The sequence below is a fragment of the Oryzias melastigma genome, linkage group LG7 (assembly GCF_002922805.2).
Source record: "Oryzias melastigma strain HK-1 linkage group LG7, ASM292280v2, whole genome shotgun sequence".
In the NCBI taxonomy this organism is placed as follows: domain Eukaryota; kingdom Metazoa; phylum Chordata; class Actinopteri; order Beloniformes; family Adrianichthyidae; genus Oryzias; species Oryzias melastigma.
This window is the reverse complement of record NC_050518.1, coordinates 17,315,161-17,329,195: the sequence shown is the minus strand read 5'-3', so window position 1 is coordinate 17,329,195 and position 14,035 is coordinate 17,315,161. Positions and strand designations below refer to the sequence as shown.

The 14,035-nt window shown below is 41.5% G+C and overlaps 1 protein-coding gene across 4 annotated transcripts in view; it reads right to left on the bottom strand.

The window, feature by feature from the left end:
• Positions 1-271: 271 nt before the first annotated feature.
• The window catches only part of prickle3 (prickle homolog 3), a 22,019-nt gene continuing 8,255 nt past the window's right edge, over positions 272-14,035 (bottom strand). For 2 of the 4 annotated variants that reach the window (XM_024293753.2, XM_024293754.2), the window contains exons 3-11: positions 6,752-6,935; positions 6,407-6,520; positions 5,248-5,385; positions 4,776-4,979; positions 4,327-4,513; positions 2,252-2,584; positions 1,875-2,177; positions 1,399-1,800; positions 272-1,326 (exon numbers count right to left, since the gene is read on the bottom strand). In XM_024293753.2, the coding sequence (XP_024149521.1) occupies positions 878-1,326; positions 1,399-1,800; positions 1,875-2,177; positions 2,252-2,584; positions 4,327-4,513; positions 4,776-4,979; positions 5,248-5,385; positions 6,407-6,520; positions 6,752-6,935 (2,314 nt within the window). In that variant the 3' untranslated portion in view covers positions 272-877. Of the gene's footprint in view, positions 1,327-1,398; positions 1,801-1,874; positions 2,178-2,251; positions 2,585-4,326; positions 4,514-4,775; positions 4,980-5,247; positions 5,386-6,406; positions 6,521-6,751; positions 6,936-11,909; positions 12,573-14,035 lie in introns of those variants that run through there. The other 2 variants (XM_024293751.2, XM_024293752.2) reach the window with 2 other exon arrangements.

Below are 14,035 nucleotides of genomic sequence, written 5' to 3'. Positions count from 1 at the left end.
TCTTTTTTTAAAGAAAGATCACACAGAAATGCATTAGGGAACAATAAAAGTTCTCTTTACACCTTTAAGTTGTTGCTAAATTAAAGGATCATCCATCCATCCATCTTCCTGGCCGCTTCTTCCCTTTTCGGGGTCGCGGGGGTGCCGGAGCCTACCCCGGCCACTGATGGGCGAAGGCGGGGTACACCCTGGACAGGTCGCCAGTCTGTCTCAGGGCTTAAAGGATCACATTTTCAAAATTTTTGCAGTTTCAAATAAAGGTAACATGACGCTGATTTTTCTTTTTATTTAGAAAGAACATCGCACTGAAAACACATACCAATGGCCAATTCATTCAAAAACAATCATGGTTGCAGCTTTTCGTGGAAATCTGAACGTTTGAGATTAGTATCTGGTCGGGTCGGAGTTAAGTCCTCACATTTATACACATTAACTGTGCTTTTACAGTTTCTATACGCTTAGTCTGTCCAAACAAGACCGAGGGATCCATGATAAGCTTGTGGTTGTAAAGACTGGCCCAGAGTCAAAAGTGCAGCTGCATGTTTTGGTAGGTGAGTAATTGTAATGACCGAGTCAAGATAATGTTCTGAGCAGCCAGTTCAAAGAAACGGGAGGACAAGTCACAACAATCACTCCACATTCATGACTGCTAGCATGATTGTTAGGAGTTTTCTGCTTTGTAATTCTTCAAAGTGATACAAACTGTAGAGGTGGGGACTCCTCAGTTGTGCTGCTTCCCTTTGTGTGTCTGGAATGATGGGTGTGGCTCACCTTTGGAAGGTCTGCTTTCATACCTGCAATATCATCAAACCCAGATCCACACGAGAATTTAAATTCTTCATGTGCATCCTAACATGTTTCTATGTTTACAGAGCGATTAGGACACAGAACAGTTTTTATCTTTTTCCTTAGCACTCTGACTAAGAGCTCTCCTCCTTATGCTTCCTCTCTGCCCCCAGTCCTTCTGCGCCTCCCTGGCCTCCTGCGCCTCCCTGCTGAGGCTCTCCTCGGCCTGCTGCTTCTGAAGCTGTGGCGGCAGAGGAATGCGCTGTCCGAGGAAGAAGCCCTCTTCCTCTGACTCAGAGGAGGAGGAGCAGGTGGAGCAGGAGTCCTCGTGTTTGAACTGTCCCAGCTGGAGGGTCAGCGAAGGAGAGCCGGAGGATCCCCTGTCCGTTTCGCCTCTCCAGTCCAGGGCGTCCAGCCGGGGACGCTCGCGCCGCGAGGTCCGGGGACGGCGGTCTGAGCCTGGGCGGAGACCAGGGTCTGACGGTATGCGGCAGCGGTTTGCTCCTCGCCTCAGGTTGCGCTGCTGGTATGAAGAACCATCTTTGAAAGAGGAAAAAAATAATCAAACGGTGTCTTTAACCTTAAATAAATCACCGAAAGTATTTTTTTTACCCAGCAGGTCCATCTTTGGGGGGATGCCTTTCTGCAGATGCAGCCTGCTCCCGAAACCTCCTTCATCCTCCTCTTCCTCCTCTTCCTGGGGCCTCTCCTGGCCCTCTTGCAGAAGCCCGTCTTCGTTCTCATCTTCATCATCCTCCTCTTCCACAGAGTAGCTGCTGCTGATCGGCTCTCTGAAGCTGACTCTGGCGGTGCCGCTGCGAGCCAGCGGGGGCGGGGACTCGTAGGGCCGATCTTCAGGCTGGCAAAGGGCCGGAGGAGGCGAATCTTGTGATATCAAGTCACGAGACTTAATGGGCAGAGGAGGCGGGAGGGTGGGGCTGCTTCGTGATGAAAGGGGAGGAGAATCTAATGAAATGAGAGGGTTGACAAGGAGGTGTTTATGAGGAGGAAACGCTGAGAAAAGAACAGAAAAAGTAAAAAAAAAAACACTTTTTACATAAAGCTTTTTGTAAAATAATTCACACTACCTTGCATGGCTTGATTAGTCTTTTCCACCCAGTTCCTGCACTCTTTATCAGTCAGGGTTCCTCTAAGATTACAGCCGTTCAGTGCTGTGCTTTCATTCAGCTCTCCCTGAAGCTGACCGCTGCCTGCAGGTCGGACCGCCGCCTCTCTGGGGGGGAAACTGTACTGAGGGACGTCACTGGGCCAGGATGGACCTAAGCCATTCCCTAGATGAATGTGGGGCAGAGGTGAGTAGGAGCCTCTGGGATGAGGATGACCACCGGACGAAGGAACTCCATTTAAAACTGGAGCGGTGCAATGTACACCTGAAAGAAGAACGTCCAAGATATGCTTAGTCATTGTAATGCACAAAATATGTGACACTTACTCAAACTCTGACCTCTGTTTTCCACTGTGAAGTTAATAGAGTCTTTTGCTGGTGTTAGAGATGGTCTGGCGCCCTCTAGTGGCTGCAGTGGAGAACCACACTGTAACTTATGGTGCCCTGCCCACCGTCTGTTGTGAGGAGGAGATCTGCTCTGTAGAGCCGAGTCACAGGAGTCCGAGTTATTGGGGTCATCGCCGAGCGAGCAAGATCTGGAGCAGAAGATGAGTCCCCCGCGTGGAAGGAAAGGCCGACCCAGGAGAGGCAACCGGCAACGGGCGCAGCAGAAGCAGGCCTCCACCGCGTGCCAGTGCTGACCCTCGTAGGTCATCTGACCCTGGTCGATACCTGGAAGAAGTTCATCAATGAACAAAAATTCTATAAAAACATTTTAAATTATAGTTTTGAATTCAATGTTTATGAAAAATAAAATCATATTACAGTTAAAGTCAGTAAGAGTAAATAAAACTATTTTCTATGACAGGATTTTTGCTTAATGTAATAGAGAAAAACAAAGTTCCCCCTAAGCTGAATGACTGGTTCAGCAGTCCTTGGCAGTCCTCTAGTTACATTTTGAAATAAATGGTCACTCTTCTGTAAAGTTTAACACATTAGATTGCATATATGTATTCAAGCATGACTGGATTTGTTATTTTAGCTCACGTTAAAGCTGCTAAATTTAAATAAAGTTCAGTTTTTAACAGAGCTCCTGCACAAACTGTTTTTTTAATTTATTTATTTATTTTGTTTACTCATACCAAACTGGCTTCAGCTTTAAGTCATATTATATTTTAAGATTTTATGGTAGAGCTCCAACTTGAAATTAAAGTGGCAAAATGGACCCAGACCATCATACTACCACCTTGGCATGACCTTTCTGAATAAAACAAAAAGCTGTTTTAGAGTTTAGTTTGCTTCAGATAAAATAAAAACTTATCTTACAAAATGTGTCTTTGTCATTAACCTACAAAAGATTTTTAAAAATATCGGGGACTGTCAGGAAGTTTTTTGCCAAATGTGCGATGAATCTTTGTTTCCTTTCTTAGTCAGCATTTCTGCTAAACGTGAGTCAAACTCTTGAAAAATCTGAGTTGTTGGAGGCATTTTGTCAGCTCTTTAAGACTTGTGCATGTGTGTCTAAAACACCTCTGGATAATCAGCAGCTCACACACATCCAGACACACAAAGTGTATGAAATTATAATGTCTTCCTTGTTTTCACAAGACTTGTAGACATTTAGACGCTGCGTGTTGGCAGCGTTGTTCTGGCTGCTGCAGGGCGCTGCTGCGGGTAGAGACGGAAAGCTTTGTTATGAAATCACAGCTGTGCCAAACCGTCTCTACCGGCTCCACTGGCCCCCCACAGATGACCAGGAAACAAACACAATTTGTACATGATAGCAGCATTTTGACCAAACAAAAAGAGAAGATATTCGCATGAGGTTGGATTACACTCCAATGAAAATTGTGATTTTGGTGTTTTTAACATGTTTTTGTAGCATTTTTCTGACAATGGAGGACATTTATAATGATAACTAGATTTAATATTGTTAAGTGTGAATCCTGTAACCTGAATGTGGCAGCTGAAGATGTCAGAACTGATGGCTGAAAATGCTGAATATGATAGCTTGCTAAAATATTACCTAAATAGCCAAAAAAAAACTGTAAAAAATGTCTAATTTTGTCAAAACAGCAACCACAACACTAAAATATTAGCTACTCCAAATTTACCTAAACACCTAGCATAGTGCTAAAATATTAACTAAACTATAGAACTATAAAAAAGTCTAATTTTGCCCAAACAGCTGTTTGTTTATTTGTGACGTAGAAAATACGCTGGGCTCCGAGTTCTCAGCAACGGCGAAGGGAAAAGGGGGCGGGGCTCCTCCATATCAACAGACCCACTCACAATTCAGAGGCAAATTTCTAATGAACTACTGCCGCTCTTCAGAAAATATGTCCTTTAAAATAATAGGTTTTATTCTTTTGGCTGAAAATAGAGACAATCATACTTAAGAGACCAGTTGGAATGCTTTCAAAAGATGATCGGAGTGGCTGTTTAAAACTTCCTCTTTGCAGATATCTCAGTACCTATGTGCTCCCCGCAGGTGTCACATGACTCAGCGTACAGGGACTCGTAGCAGGAGCAGCAGTACGGTCGACACTCCCTCATGATGTAGCGCTGACCCCCCAGTGCAGCCTCACAGTCGAAGCAGCAGAAGTGCTTCATGTGCCAGTACCTCCCCTCTGCCTCTGTGCATTCATCTGCCAGAATGATCTGTAGGTCCGAGCAAACAGGAGACACAGATACTGAAGAAATACTCGGAATATGTCACAGAATAGCAGCAACTGGAACAGAGGACCATGAAAACTAAAGAAAAGTCTATGGAGTTTGTAGAAACTTAAATATATATTTACTCAAGTAAATCCTGCATGATTTTTATAAGAATTTTCCGTTTTATTTTGGACGTGTATGCCTCATTCTCTGAACTCTGCAGTCGCTGAGGTGAAACCAGCACAGGGATTTCGGCGAGCATCACCTCATCGCAGGCTTGGCAGCGGGGCTTGAGCCTCTCGGCGTGGTGGCGGCCGCAGTAGATCTGTCCGTCCTGGTAGAAGTAGATCAGATCCACCAGCAGCTCGCTGCAGGACGCGCACTGGAAGCACTGGGGGTGCCAGCAGCTGCCCTGTCCGGCCCGGCTGGCAAACACGGCGATATCTCCCCCGCAGATCTGCCTGCCGCACTGGAAAAATAAAAGCATGTGGTTGGGTGGGGATGAAAAGGGCAGAGGGAAGGAAATTAGGCAGTGCAACCTGTGGAATATTGTAGTCTACATGGTAATCACTGTTTTTAGCTCTGTGATCATGAAATGTTAGAGCCCCTGAGCAATACCTGTGCTTACATGCAGCATTTCTGCACTTTTAGGAAGCTTTTTTTTGCCTGATGAGAGCAGCTTCACGATGTCGTCGTCTGCTATGTTATATAAATGCATAATAGAAACTTTTCTGCACCTGCTGGCAGATGGCTCCAGTCATGGTTACAGGGAACAGCCTGACGGCACCTCTGCCCAAGTTTTCTCTCTTCCTCTGTTGACTGAACAGACGCAGCTCCTTCTTCTCATCCTCGTCCAGGGAGTTGCAGTACTGCGGCTGCGGGAAGCACACATTTTTATTTTTTATTTTTTGGTCACGATTGCCGGAGCAGGTGCCAGCCTGAAGCACGATCGGAGACTAGAGCTATTTTTTCCGATTAGTCGACTAATCGGGTCATGAGCAAACTGGATGTAAAACACACATTTTAGCCATCATTAAATTTTCAATAACTGAAAACTAGATATATAGCATTACCTGAGATAATGCTAGTGTGAATGCTGTAGGCTGAATTTGACTGCTGAAGATGCTGAAATTCAATGCTAAAAATGCTGAAGCTAATAGCGGAAAATGCTGAAGCTGATAACCACCTACAATATTAGGTAAATGTCAAATTAGTCTAAAAAACTGAAAAAAGCTTAAATTAGTCAAAACAGCTAGGATGCAGCTGAAATATCAGCTAAACTCCAAAATAGCCTAAAAAACAGAAAAAAATCCTGAATTAGCCAAAATACTTAGCATGTAGCTGAAATATTAGCTAAACTCCAAAATAGCCCAAAAGATCCTAAATTAACCAAAACAGCTAGCATATAGCTGAAATATTAGCTAAAATCCAAAATAGCATAAAAACTAAAAGAACAATCCTAAATTAGCCAAAATAGTTAGCATGTAGCTGAAATATTAGCTAAACTCCAAAATTACCCAAAAACCAAAAACAAAAATCCTAAATTATCCAAAATAGTTAGCATGTAGCTGAAATATTAGCTTAACTCCAAAATAGCCAAAAAAATCCTAATTTAGCCAAAACAGCTAGCATGTAGCTGAAATATTAGCTAAAATCCAAAATAGCCCAAAAAACTCAAAAAAACCCAAATTAGCCAAAATAGCTAGCATGTCGTTGAAATATTAGCCAATCTCTAAAATAGCCTAGAAAACTAAAAAAAATCCCTAAATTAGCTAAAAGAGCTAGCATGTAGCCAAAATATCAGCTAAACTCCAAAAGAGCCTTAAAAAAACTAATCGAGGACTAATCGACTAGTCAATTAGTCGACTAATCGTGGCAGCCCTATCGGAGACACACCTCGCTGTCGTGGGCTGGGAGCTGGTGCAGCAGCTGCTTGATTCGGTATCTCTCTCCTGGACTGTTGACGTAAGGCACCCTGTCCTCCGGTAGGCAGCTGAAATACTGGTAGACCTGCGAGAGAAGACAGTTTTGCTCAAATACAGACAGAAATGAGAGAGCAGTTTATCCAATTACAGAGCAATTCATTCAGCTGCTGACAGAAATGAATGCTTTTCCGCTGACCTGCCATTCATCAAACTGTTGAGTCTGTGCACCAACACGCTCACATAAAAAAAACCAAAGCGGCGCTTTTCTGTATTTGCGCTGCATGAATTTATGTCTTTTCTGGGGTGTTCGTCTGACCTGTTCGGGCTTGAGTCCAGGTGGGACCCAGGCGTACTCCTCCGAGGCGCATCCCGAGTCGTCGTCGGAGATGGAGTGTCTCTGGAAGTCCGACACCAGCTTGGTCATGATCTTTTCCAGCTGCCCGGGCACCGAGCGCACTGCGTGCTCCTCCCGCACGCACTTGCAGTGCACGCAGATCTTCCTGTAGGAGGCGGGTGGGACACGGGTTAAAGCTTCCACTGATTTACGGCGCAAGCCGACGCAGATCCGATGTCAAGCTGATTTTAATGTCGCAGGTGCTTCAGCAGCACATGGAAAGGTTTAGCTTCAGGTGTTTCACATGCTAGCTGTAGAAACTTTTAGAATTAGTTTTTTTAACCCTTTAACACCAGTGATGCTTTAACACAAAATCTTTAATGGACTGTAACTTTTCATTCTTTTACACGGTAATTCCAGTAGATTGTGAAGGAGAAAAGCGGCGCACGCCGCTTTTCTCCTTCACAATCTACTGGAATTATCGTGTTAATGGTTGAAAAGTTATAGAAAATCAAACATCATAAACACTGGAGCTAAATGTTTAAACCTTTCAGTTTTCCAAATTCTTCTTTTCAATGATACAAAACAAAACCAAACCCTCTCGAGGACAAGATGTTTCAAAAATACAAAGTAACCAATAAAAACGCTCTTTAAAATTTATGGACGCGGCGTGCTGGAGACGTTATGTCACAAACGTCTGACTAAACGAGACCTCCTGCTTACACAACTGCAGTCTCACTACGATTTGAAGCAAACTGAAACGACCTCTTAGGGGTGAACGGAACAGTAAAACAGGATCTTTTAGAGGATTTGCCAACTTGTAACAAGCTGAAGTTGCACCAACAGTTTCGGTCTTAGTGGTTGAATTAAATCAGCATTTTTGGCGGTTAACCATGTGATGAGTTTGCCCTTCCTGATGCAATGGAGCTGTGAACTTAACAGGAATCAAACTCAGATATTTTCTGAATAGATTCATCTTTACGAGATTTAAAGCAAACTTAAAAGGGGAGTGAACAATAAAAACAACAGTTAAAATTGATCCTTACTGTGGCGACCTCTGAAGGAAGAAGTCTGATTGGCTCAAAATATTAAATTTACTTAGTTTTTTTTTAAGAAATTAATTTTGTTAAGGTAAAACAACTGCTTTCCTTAACTCTTCTAATGTAAGAATCCCCCATTTTTGCTAAAATCTGTCTTTTGATCTATTTTAAAAGCGTTCCCGATCGTCTTGGATGGGGAGCAGCCCCGCCCCCTTTCCCCCTCTCCATTGCTGAGATCTTAGAGCAGGGCGCTTTTGGCTCGCCTAGCGTATTTTCCTAGTTTCCACTGAGCGGTCCAGTACAGTCCGGTCTGGTATTTTGAGCGCTTCCATTGTAAAATAGACCCATTAAACAGTTCTGACCCGTACTTCTTTAGGGCCCCATCGGTTGTAGGTCTATAAAACATGTTAACGGGACGGTTGGGGCGGAGGTTGCCACCAATTAATTAGCAGAAAGTGTCGACGACATTAGAAAGCACTGATACACCGCTAAGCTAACCATTCCGTTTTCCTCTTTGCAACAGTATTCTTCTGCAATCTTCTTTCAAACAACATTAAATTCATGTTATACATGATCTACAAAAAGTATACCAAAACACCTGCTGCATTGTTCTACAAACATTTTTACAGCTTGTATTTAGTTGCACTTCATCTTTGAGCCAATTTCCAAAAGACATGTTAAAATATTTTGTAATAATTGTTTTTGTTAAAAATATTCTGCTATTTGTAACTTTTGTTAAAAAGATAAAAGAAGGGAGGGGAAAAAATCGATTAAAATCGAAAATTTAATTGAAATGAAAAAATCAGAGATTATTTATTTTAGTCATATTGCCCAGCTGTAGTTTAAACCAACAGTTGTTTGAAAAGGTGCTTTAAGCCAAAAAAAAATGGTTTTGGGTCAGAAACTTGTGTTTAGTCTTTTATCTTATGTCTCCGCTCACTGTGTATGTCTGTTCTGTCACATTAATATATTTTACTGCTTTTTAACAACAAAACCTTAGGATTACAGGATAAAAATAAAATTCAAATTTTCTCATTTGTTTTAAAAAACTGCTTTCCCCCCTTTGAATAAGTTAATCTATTTAATATGAATCCATAATACAAATTCATTAAATATCAAAAACTGAATCAAACTGTAAAATTAAAATTAAATTCATGTCATGTTTTGGCTCTGGTACTCACAGTTCCATAACCAAATCAAAGAGAAATGTCCTCTTTACCCCGTCACCATGAGCAGCCTGTTAACTTTAAACCAACAGGGAGGTTTGAACAAACACTGAGGATGTTTGGGTGTACTGTCCGTCATTCTGTTTAGGTTTCAGTCGTAATTATGGAGTTCTGTTGGACTTGTTTTCTGTAATGCTGTGAATCGTCTTTCAGAGGCAGATCCGGTCCAGCACTCTAACTCACTCTCTTTACATCAACATCTAACAGGATCTGCGGCAGGACCAGCACGTCTCACCCAAACACGCAGGAAATGAGGTCACTGACATAAGCCTCGCTGTCAATTCAGGACAGTTAAGAGAGAGAGGTGAAGATTGGGAGTAATAATCTCCTCGAATTACAACCATCCTGCCCTCAGACTGTGCATCACATTCAATCTGGAGTCGGGCGTGACTGCGTTTGTGGGACAGGTGGAGTCGGAACAAAACGCCCCGGGCTCAGAATCAAGTGTTTGTGTCACATAGTTGAGGAGGTGTGACAACACGTCCATATGCGGCGTGCACTTTCTGTGTACGTCTCTGTTTTGGTTGCATAACGGCTTGCCAGCTGGTACTTGTGGCTCAAGTTCATAAGGCACAAAGCTGCTTTATTGCAGCTCCCCACCCCCATACGGCGAAAAAGCTTCTGCTGGTTAACGCAGGAGAAGTGGGCAGTCTTTAAAGTGACCACGACACAGCAGCAGCAGCACGTCAGCGTGGACGGGCTCTTCACTCGCCAGGAGTTAATCATTAAGGAGTTGACAAAACACAGACAAGAGATGCTATTATGAGATTCCAGCGTCTCTGCCGAGGCCGGGCTCAGTTTCATGAGTGTTCACAGCTGCAGAGCAGGTAAAACACCAGCAACACAGCAAGACTGTTTTGGTCCTGTTGTAGTCATGTTGGAACAAATCTAAACCGAACCAGCTGCCTCTGCGCTCCCCTTTATGCCTTCAGATGAGAGCAGGAAGGCACAGCGGGAGCTGTGGCATGATGGGAAACATGACAAACAGGCTGACTCAGTCACTCTGCCAGCAGCCCCTCGAACCGCCAACTCTCACAAGTCCAACGGGAGCAAGAGGAGGTTCCAACGGGGAGTAAAAGTTCCCTACAAGTTATTATGTTGCCTCTGGTTAATTAATTAATTACTTTCTGTCACCAAAAGACAATAAAGACACATTTGATGAATGTGGTGTCATAGTTTACACACCAAAACCAAAAACTGGCTTCTTTGAATAGTTTATAAAAATCAATAACTAACAAAAAAAAAACATTTTCAATAAAATAAAAAGTATGTTTGCAATTATTTTATAAACTAAAAAGGAGGTGTCACATTCTTTTCAGGAACTTAATTTACGTAGTACTGCACATAATTTTGTTAGCTTGTTTTCTATAAGCAAGCCCCTATCATCATCCCCCACTTCCATGCTTTGCAATAGTTAACTGTAGTTTTTTTAAACAAACTTGACAATATGTGTTTTGTCCAAAAATAGAACTTCTTCATCTTTGAAAACCAAAAAAATCCCCACTCTAATCATCTTTTGATCTATAGTAAAAGTGTTTCCGATGGTCTTTTAATTATGATTATGCCATTTTTAGCTAAAATTTAAAATTTGTGTTGTGTTCTAGGACATAGTTTCTGCAGAGCAGCAGGAGTTCATTAGAAATTCACCTCTTAGTTGTGGGCGGGACCACTGATGAGGAGCAACCCCGCCCCCCACTCCCCTTTGCTTGTGGCAAGTCCAGTAAAGTTTCTGTCACAAACACAATCTTTTAAACAGAATTTATTTTGTCTGCTCCAGACTCACAAGAATTTGAATAAAGAAAACTCATAAATGTGATTTTGAGCTTATTTTTTTACTCTATGTGTCCTCCATCATCAGAAAAATTAAGCAAAAACATGTTAAAAACACGAAAAACACAGTTTTAATCTAAATAGATCTATAACCCTAAAGCACTACCGCTGGGTGGTTTTCACCCAAGCAAAAGTATTTACATGATTTTCAATATGTTGAATTTTTCTGAGTGTCATGGATCCCTGAGTAAGAATTGATGGCTTTAAAGGACAAGTTTCCAGTATAATTTTTTTAGGATTTTTTTTCTTCTCAATTTTTGCCTAATTTTTCTGTAATTTTCAAGGATGTTTTTAAGAATCTTCCCATGTTTTTATTTCCAATTTGTCACATAAACCACAGCTAAAAAATAAAACGACTCTAATTTATCACGTTTTGTCATACGTTGATCTATTTTTATGGTAAATCCTTTTATTAGGTGTATTATATTGGGTAAAGATTACCCGGCAAAAGTGATGGTGTAACTTTTTATAGCGAAAGTGTTCTAGTTTTAAGGAAAAGTGTGTGTTAAAGTCAAAATTTCCCTTTTGTCTTTTTTTTATGTTATTAATTACAGAATATGGCAAATAATTTAATTAGATTTTCTCAACAAAAACACTATTAAATGTACTTCAATTGCAGTTAATGCTGAACTTTGTGGGGCACTTTTGGCAGGAATTTGCTCGGTACAAACACTATAAAATAAAAACAGAATGACCTGAATGAAGCATCCCGAATGAAGACTCTTGACTTAAAACAGCAGGATTAAATGTTTACAATAAACGTAAAACTAAACCAAAAAATGTAGATTTATTATTTTTATTGATTTAAAAAAAATGGAAACTACGTACACAAACTAAATCTAATGAATCATGAAATTGTGTTAATTTTTGCACTAAATAAAATACTTCCTAAAGGCTATCCTAACATCCAATCAAGAAGTTCCTGGGAAATATTTCAGAAAACAACATAAAACCTTATTATTTTCCCTCATCTACTAAATTAAAAGCTGGTTTGCCTTTTTAGCCCCTCTAATTCAGTCACACAGTAAAATAAAACTTAATTACCGTACGCATGGATCACGACTCGGTTGGAGTGAGCTCTCATCCTGACACGCTCCTCTGAGGAAGATCTGCATCTCACCGGTCCTGCCGTCTAACAGCCTATCAGAGCGGGAGCAGCGGCGTCTCCGGCGGCTCCTCTCCATGTGACGCCTCCTCTGTCCAAGCGGCTCTTTTTCAGCGTCCACCAGAACACAAACCCCCACCATCCTTCCTCCTCGCACGGGGGCGCAAAACACAAAGGGCGCCACTCCAGTCGGTGTGACACACTCCCCAAAAAATACCTCAAAGTGTTCCCAGCTCATGGGAGTTTCACACTTAGTGTTTGTATTAACACAAAAGGCTTAAAAAGCAGCAGGAGTGTGACTGTTGTTCCTTCAATTAACAGATTGCAGCTCTGACGTCATCATTAGTCACAGAAAAAGAGGAGCAGATTTTGAGCTAGTGAGCAATACGCAGCTGTGCTGTATGTGTTGTTACTACGTCGTCAAGATGCACGATTCTAAAGGAGTCTCATGGGAAAAAAATAAAATAAAATTCACACAGACAGCATGACACTACCAAGAATCCCACCCACTGATTGCTTAAAGATGCTCACTTTTCTTCAACTTTTATTTTGAAAATCCCATCTTTGAATTCTGGTTTGGTGTTCTGGCAAATTGTGGCTTTTCTTCATATTTTTGGGGCAAAAGAGTAAACTCTTTAACATCTGAGGCATCACTGGTGACGCTTAAACATAAAATCTTTAACATACTGTAACTTTTCAATCGTTTATACAATAATTCCAGTAGATTTAGAAGGAGAAAAGCGGCGCGAGCCGCTTTTCTCCTTCAAAATCTACTGGAATTATTGTGTAAAAAAATCATAAATTACAGTAAATTAAAGAACAAAAACACTGGGGCTCAATTGGAGCTAGCTCATTTTTTAGACACTATTTGAGCTCCATTTACGTAAATTTCCCTGGTGTTAAAGGATTAAACTGTCAAATAATCATTAGCGAAAAGTATTAAAAAAATAAAGTTCTTCAATATCATTTATCAAGTAGCAACTCTTTCTCTCCAGAAAACAGATGGCTCCCATCCCATAACTCTCTGTCGCTAGTAAGTGACTGACTAAATGCTACCCTGACTAATAGCAGAGGCGACTTTGAGCGCTCCTGCGGCATCATGGGGGACCTGTGGGTCAAAAGTAACTCAATTCACTTGCTGCTGTGCGGCGGAAGCGCCATCTGCCCCCCAGGCCAGTTTACATCTGTCTGTAAAAACCCAGGATGAAGATGGATCACGTTCCACAGGGGAGGCAGCGCTCACTTGGATGATCATCTCCGTCCATGGAGATCTGATTGGTTATTAAAGAGCGCGCAATTACAGCTCTGAGGTCTCAGAGAGTGACCCCCTCATAAATCTCAGTCATTCAGTCGCCCTCACAGGAGACTCAAAATGTCTAAACCAGACCTGTCACTCACCCGCTCGCTCTAATCTAATCTGCATCAAATAAGTAAGATGAAAAAAATAAAATTGTAAACAATCGAAAGTATTATGTTAATCCCACACAGATTAAATATACTAAAAACAGATCAATGAGCACAGGGGCTGGAGTCAGAGCACAACAAACGTGCATTAGATTACATTCCACCCTCAATGCTTCTGTCTTGACCTGAATACAAGGTAGAGTGTGAAAAAAAACACCCACAAATATAAAATTACAGACTTTTTGTTACCTGAAGTGCACCTTCCGGTTTCTGATATTGAATTCTCTCCATCTTTAAAGAATCACTGGATTTAGTAGAGCAGTATCCATCCAGGGTTTGGATTTATCTCTTAAACTAAATCAAACATTCCAGATTTATAAACGTTCAAACCTTTTTGAATTTTATAAATAGGTACTTAAGTCAGGAGAACAGGGTAACAGAGTGAGGCAGTCAAAATGGGTTCTATGGAGAACTTGAGTGAGTAACCTCTCGCGTTCCAAACAGGAAGTACCCGCTGGAAGGCAAAATCTCACAGTAACATTTTTTTCAAATGTTCTCGATAATTCTATTTTTTTCTGTAGTTCAAATTATTTAGCCAAATGTTGACTTAAACCGACTCGGAGTAATCCCAGTTTTCTGACATCGTCTGGCTCCAACATGG